This window comes from Ictalurus furcatus, chromosome 17 (genome assembly GCF_023375685.1).
Source record: "Ictalurus furcatus strain D&B chromosome 17, Billie_1.0, whole genome shotgun sequence".
NCBI lineage: Eukaryota > Metazoa > Chordata > Actinopteri > Siluriformes > Ictaluridae > Ictalurus > Ictalurus furcatus.
The window spans coordinates 4,935,075-4,942,574 of NC_071271.1; the positions used below are offsets into that span (position 1 = coordinate 4,935,075).

The 7,500-nt window shown below is 45.7% G+C and overlaps 1 protein-coding gene across 3 annotated transcripts in view; it reads left to right on the plus strand.

Annotated features, from left to right (window-relative positions):
* The window catches only part of mecom (MDS1 and EVI1 complex locus), a 155,161-nt gene that overhangs the window by 131,872 nt on the left and 15,789 nt on the right, over positions 1–7,500 (plus strand). For all 3 annotated transcript variants that reach the window (XM_053647774.1, XM_053647776.1, XM_053647777.1), the window contains 3 exons: positions 1,082–1,262; positions 4,368–5,784; positions 5,939–6,026. In XM_053647774.1, coding sequence (XP_053503749.1) covers positions 1,082–1,262; positions 4,368–5,784; positions 5,939–6,026 — 1,686 coding nt within the window. The remainder of the gene's footprint in view (positions 1–1,081; positions 1,263–4,367; positions 5,785–5,938; positions 6,027–7,500) is intronic.

Consider the following 7,500-nt stretch of genomic DNA (forward strand, 5'->3'; position numbering starts at 1 on the left):
GTTTACAAAAGGAGAAATATCGAAAGTATATATTCCTCCTCGTTCTTGAAATTATATTAAAACGATGCTAGGTTAGTCTACACTTTATGTACAGTGCCTTTCCACATACCCACCCGCCCCATATCCACATACCCACCCGCCCCATATCCACATACCCACCCGCCCCATATCCACATACCCACCCGCCCCCTTGAACTTTTCCACATTTTTAACTGAAATGGATAAAATTGAGATTTATTTATATAAAATGTCTAGCATTTGAAGGAACACAATAATAATTGTATCATGCCACAAAAGTTAACACGTTTCGGCTGTTGGGTTTAAACCGCTCCGGTGTAGCTTTTGCTGTTGGAACGTGAATTCAGGTTTCCTCCTTGCGGATTAAAGTCCTTCCCACACGGCGATGCTACCACCACCGCGCTCCACTCTGTAGGTGATATTCCCAGCAGCGTTGGGTTTCCACGAACTGGTGCGCGTACATTCATGACCTTCAATCTTAAACCGGTCTACTTCAGTCCCAAAATGTGGATAAGGTCAATGTGAGTGAATGACATTTTTAATCATGTAACTCGCATGTGTCGGTGCATACATCCATTTCCTCACTCTTCTACGCAGCACCGACATCGTGGAGTCGAGTAAAAAACCGCAAATAAAATCGGAAATGAACCTGAATCTCATATCTGGTGCTTTGTTAGACACTTCCTTCACCTTAGACCTTTCTCACACATGTTATTTCTACAGTATGTGCGGGCTGTTTGGAGAGAGAGACAGAGAGAGAGTGTGTGTGAAGGTTGTACCCATGTCTATATATGTGTATGTTTGTGTTTCTGTATGTCCTTCCTGTCATTCATACCCAAGAATTCCTCCATTACCCGATTGGAGTGTGTATTGTGTGTGAACTTGTGTGTGTTTGTATGAATTCCTCTGTCATCACATGTGGAAATGCCGGGGTCATTGTGCGCAGGCATGTGTGTATTTCTGTGTGCATGAATAGCCTTGTGATATTGTGTGTATGTGTATGTGTGCGTGTGTGTGTGCGTGTGTGTGTGTGTGTGTGTGTGTGTGCGTCCATCTCACCCAGCAGGTGTTTACAGACCCAAGCAACTTGCAGAGGCACATCCGCTCGCAGCACGTCGGTGCACGGGCGCACGCCTGCCCCGACTGCGGCAAAACCTTCGCCACGTCGTCCGGCCTCAAGCAGCACAAACACATCCACTCGTCCGTCAAGCCCTTCATGTGTAAGTCTCTCACCCCCTTCATATGTAAGTCTGACACACACCTATACACACACACACACACACACACACACACTCACTCACTCGATCTGTGTGTAACGGTACCATGTTACTAATTTCTAAATTTGACTCTGGAGTCAGGATTGGATGCCTAAACATGACCTCTAGATTACGACACGTGACCTTTGACTCCAGAAGCTCTGAGCTTGACTACGTACAGTACGGAGTGTGTCACAATCCTCCTTGTTTTATTTCTTAATTAATACATTATTTACATTTATGTATTTTTTCTCATTTAGTAAAGAATGGAGCTCAAGTAGCAAAGAAGGAAATGAATTCATGACCGCATCTAGAATAATAACGGCACCATGAAGGGAAAGATTTCCACCGTTCTCGTCTGTTATGAGTCGTTTTTTATCACCACTTCATTCCCTGCTCAATACCCAAACGCACTTTGACCCTGTAACCTATGTATGAACTTTGACCTCTGTCCCTTGACCCCGGTGCCCTGACCTCAGCGCGGATGCCACGAAGTTGCGGTCTCCCTCGGCCACACAGTAACAAGGCAACACTGGCCATTCCAGACAAATAGCTACCACATGTAGTTCAACCATTTACAGCAATCAGCATTTAAACGAGCGGCTCTAACAACAGCTAATGACCATAAACACACACACACACACACACACACACACACACACAACCCAGCCAACAGTGGTATCTGTGGGGGGCTTTGTTTGTTCGTATCCACTTCAATTGCATGTGACCTGTACATGAACTACTCACAGTGCAGTTGTGTGTGTGTGTGTGTGTGTGTGTGTGTGTGGTTTTGGTGTGCGTGCAATAGTGTGTGTGAGTGTGTTTGTGTATGCGTGCGTATGATGACTGTCAGATTGGGATATCAGAATATTGCAGAGATGTTATTATGTGAAGTCCAAATCTGATTGGAAAACAGTACTGTGTTTGAGCCGGGTGGTCCACACACACACGCACATACCTACACACATGCACACACACATACACGCACACGCACATACACACACACACATTCCTGTATGTCCATCAAGGTGAGGACCGAGTAAATTAACCTGCAAAGCGAGGACCACCATTTCTGCTTCAATTTCAGATAAATGTATGCTATATTTCAACACTAGGTGTGTCCATGACACCATTTGTCACCTCAGATTCTTAAAAAAGCAAAGGGAAAGAGTAAGCATTTTACCAGCAGAGTGAGGACATTTTCAAGGGGGCGCTATTGTGTTCATTTCTCTCTGGATTATTTTAACTACCTTTTTTTTTTTTGTTTGCACTTATTCTTTGCTATTTTATATTTTAGTGTGGACAAATAATGCAAGTCACAGTCTGAGGTTCATATACAGGCTACCTAAACATTTATGACCATCAATCAGACTACTGTACTAAAGTACATGTGTTCCTGTGCAATTATTGATCTAATTAGATGAACCAAACTTTAGCAATATACACCAATATCTAGCAACTTCCAACAAAGCTGTACAAGATGTCATCTCTAGTGACCAGTTCTACATTTATTTTTGTTTGAGAACTGAGACACCTTGGACTTCAAACAATTGTTTTATGTGCTTTTCAGATCAAGAACAATTAAATGCTGAGAACTAATAAAATTGTCAGATTAATAGGTCTAATTGTTGAAAAAGAGAAAGAAAACAAACACTTGAAAAACCTTTACACAGCAGTTTAATGCTGATACCTCATTATTCACTTTATAAACCAAATCCTAAATAAAAACAGTGAGAACGAGACAGAAGGAGAGAGACAGAGAGAGGCAGACAGAGACAGAGGGGGATGGAGAGAGAGAGAGAGAGAGAGAGGCAGACAGAGAGAGAGAGAGAGAGAGAGACAGAGAGAGGCAGACAGAGACAGAGGGGGATGGAGAGAGAGAGAAAGAGAGAGAGAGAGAGGCAGACAGAGACAGAGGGGGATGGAGAGAGAGAGAAAGAGAGAGAGAGAGAGGCAGACAGAGAGAGAGAGAGAGAGAGAGAGAGAGAGAGAGAGAGACAGAGGGGGAGAGAGAGAGAGGACACACACACACACACACCTTAGTGGTCTTGTCACTAATTTCACTGCTGGATGTTCATCACACGGGAATGTGTGTATAATATTTAGTTCAACTGACAAAACACACACAGCTCCTATCCCTCCCTTCTCAACTTCACACCCGCTCATCCTGTGTCTCTGTGTGTGTACAAGTTACACATGAGCAGGAAGAAAGTCATGCTCACACATACGAGGTCTCTCTCACACACACACACACACACACACACACACACACATGCACTGAGTGTCATCCTCTGCCTTCGCACTAATATTTAGACTTGCTCTTTTGATCCAGGCCTTGAGAAGGCCCTTTTGCTATAAACACAGCTAAGTGCAGAATTTAACTTCACACCTAATACCCCACACACACACTGACTCCCTCACACACACACACACACACACCTCAACTTCTTCCTCCCTATAAATTTGGGACTGTACTGAGACATGTAATTACGAGTTATGGTGATGGTTTAAGGGCTTAGTTTCTCATGTGAGGTGTTGCGTGTTGAGAGGTACATGAAAGTTATATTGTATTTAACTTGAGTCATTGTGTGTGAGTTGAAGCGCTGGTTATATACAGTACTCGGTGTGAAAAGACAAGTGTTTTGTGATGGAGACAGTTACGCACACACGCACACACACACACACACGAGGATTGTATAAGCAGAAAAAAGAAACTTTGCTGGATTTGCTACATTCGTGAGGAGCCTTTTGAAGAAGTTCCGATATGTTTGCGTGTTTGAGAAACAGGTCAGTGAGGGTAATCCATGGGAACGGACCTGCAGGATAGGATTCATTCAATTCGGTTTCCTTCTCACGACCAAAATAGAGCCATTGTGCTGTCTCTTAGTCTGAGCCTGTGTCCCTTTGCCACCGTATGTCATTGTCTCACAATATCACTCTGCTCTGGGTGTGTGAACAAGAGAATATTCTTATCTACTTCTATCTCTCCTGCCATCTTATTCTGTAAGCATAAGTACTGTAGGTGTGTATGTATGGCATTACGTAATTATCTATCCCCCCCTGCCCTTACGCTGTGTGTTTGATTGTCTGCAGGCGAGGTGTGCCACAAGTCCTACACCCAGTTCTCAAACCTGTGTAGGCACAAGCGCATGCATGCTGACTGTCGGACTCAGATCAAGTGCAAAGACTGTGGCCAGATGTTTAGCACCACCTCTTCCCTCAACAAACACCGCCGCTTTTGCGAAGGCAAAAACCATTTTGCTGCTGCCGCAGGAGGGCTTTTTGGCCCTGGCATGGCTCTTCCTGGCACTCCCGGAATGGACAAGTCTGCTCTAGGAATGGGGCCAGGATCCGCTGGTTTGGCAGATTATTTTGGTCCAAATAGGCACCATGGCGGACTAACGTTTCCAGCAGCTCCTGCAGCATTCCCTTTCAGTTTTCCAGGACTCTTCCCATCTGGACTGTACCACCGACCACCCCTCATCCCTGCCACAACTCCCATAAAAAGCCCACCAGCCTTGGAATTCCAGAAGAGTCCACCATTATCCTCGCCTGTGCCTGGGATGCAAGAGTCCCAGGACCTCCTGATGAGCCTCCGAAAGCACTCGATCAACGGGGAAGGAACAGAAAATGGGCCAGAGCATCTGATAGAAGGCTCCGCCACTAAGGCAAGACAGGGCATTAAGACAAGTGACAATTCAGAGAGCAGTGACTTGGATGACGTTAGCACTCCAAGTGGAAGTGAGCTAGAGAGTACTTCCGGGTCAGAACTGGACAGCGATGCTGAGAGTGACCGGGATCGAGAAAGGAATCGGGAAAATGGGAAAGGACCAAAGAGGAGATCCAGTAGTCCTACCATGGGGCAAAGCCCCGCCCACGGCAGCTCCAGCAATGGCAGTGTTGGTAACATAAACGGAACTGATGTGCCTCCACAACGACTTTTTTCTCCCATTTCGGATGAGCGCACCGCTGTTTCTGGAGCTGTCAATGATTCCATCAAGGCCATTGCGTCCATTGCAGAGAAATACTTTGGCTCCACAGGATTGGCAGGTCTGCACAATAAAAAAGGGGACCCACTGGGATACCCTGCCATGTTTCCCCTCCCCTTCTTCCCTGCTTTCTCTCCACCAGTCTACCCCTTCCATGAGAGGGAGCATCTTCGACCTCGAGGCCACAAAGCAGAGCCAGAGAGCCCATCGCAAGAAAGCAAGAAGCCACAAGGCAGCACTGCTGAATCTCCCTTCGACCTCACCACAAAGCGCAAAGAGGAGTGCCTAGCGCAGACCTTTGCCACCTCGAAGCTGGAGGTACCCCGTATACTCTCTGCCAATCAGGACCAACCACTGGACCTGAGTTTGGGTGGGCGGGGCCGGAGCACACGCCTTAGATCAGGGGAGTCACAGAAGAACCACATGATTGGTGAAGACAGAAATGAGACAGAGCCTCCAAAAGCAGACTCCACCATCCAGCATGCAAGACCCACCCCATTCTTTATGGATCCAATTTACAGGTACTGTCAATCACAAGCCCATTACCACTGTATAGCTATGTAACATAGTTAATATTGTTAAAACAGAGTTACAGAATAGTTCAGTTGTATGATGTTTTCATACCTGAAGCCATGTTCTTCGTGTAAGAACTGACGGAAGTTGAACTTTTAGCAGGGTTGAGAAGAGAAAAGCGACGGATCCGTTCGAGGCGCTGAAAGAAAAGTATATGCGTCCCACACCGGGCTTCCTCTTCCACCCACAGGTACCGTTCCTGAAATGTTCTCTAAGTGGTCTCCAAAAAATTTTTATTTACCCAGCCTTCCTAGTGTTTGGCAACACCTTCCCTAAAACCTCTGGTATACTTCGTTTTTTTACGCGTACGCAAAGCCTTGCAGAGTATACTCGATGTGACATGTACGTGTACACAGGCTGTCGACGCATGCGCATTACGACAACTTCCACTAACCCTCCTGGCTTGCAAGAGTCAGTACAGAGCAGTGAAGCAGGTCTTTTGGTGCGAAGGACGACAACAAAGAGGAATTACAACACGAAGAACAATGCTTGGGCAATCTCTTGCCACAATTAGCACCCGTATAGAAACACTTATACTCTTTAAGGCTAGAATTAAAAAATGCGGGTACTTTCTAACCTTCAACCGCTTCCGTCTCTTCAGTTTATTCCGTTTTTTTCTTCAACTACCTTGAGAATCAACAGGGACGGTGTTGCCACCTTGTGGAAGAACTAAATACTGCAAAAGAAGTCGGGCGGCACGCTTACTCTGCTGATGACGAAATTTGCGTCACGTGTCCTGTACGCTGTTCCCAGCATACGCGTAAAAAGCGAAGCATACTTTGGGCTTTAGTTTATGGTTGTTCAACACTACATCGCACTCTTTGGGTCATACAGGGCTTCTACTTGAACCCAAAAACTCGACATGTCATTGGGTTCTGCATGGAATCGTTAAAGATTTCCCTAAAGCACTGGTCACCGTTTTCCCTAAAGCACTGGTCACTGTTCCTGGAGATCTACCTTCCTGAAGACTTTAGCTCCAACCATAATGGTGCCCACCTGACCGTCTAATCGTTGGAAGCCTTGAGAAGTTCTTGATCAACTAAAACAGGTGTGTTAGATTTTGATTTAGATTTAGATGAAACCTGCAGGATGGAAGATGTCTCCGGGAAGAGGGTTGGTGACCATTGCCAGTTTACTATTATTAAAGTGCATGATGATGTCAAATGATACACTGTGGACAGTGTTTTAGTGTTAGCTCTTTTAGTGTTAGCGTGTTCTCCGCATGCTCCATCCTGCGTGTCATGAACGATACGCTGAAGATTTACTAGGCAGAGAGATGGTGTGTGGTGAGACGTCCTTCACCCTGTGTGTGTTTTCCGCTAAGATGTTACAGTATAATTCCATGTTAAAACAACCACATATTGCCCTCACGTCGGGACTGTGTGTGTGTGTGTGTGTGTGTGTGTGTGTCTGTCTGTATTCACTATCATAGGTCTAGAATTACATATTATTTTAACAGTGCTCTCCCTCACTCTCTCACTCTCACACACACACACACACACACTCACACACACACGCACACACACACAGTCCTCAGCTATAGTGTTTTATAGGCTGCTCCAGCTTCTATTTTACAGGCAGTTTGACTAGGCGGATTTATACTGCATGTCTGCTCAGTGTCTGTGCTCGATAGCATCCACATGCGCGCCACACACAGCCTAACG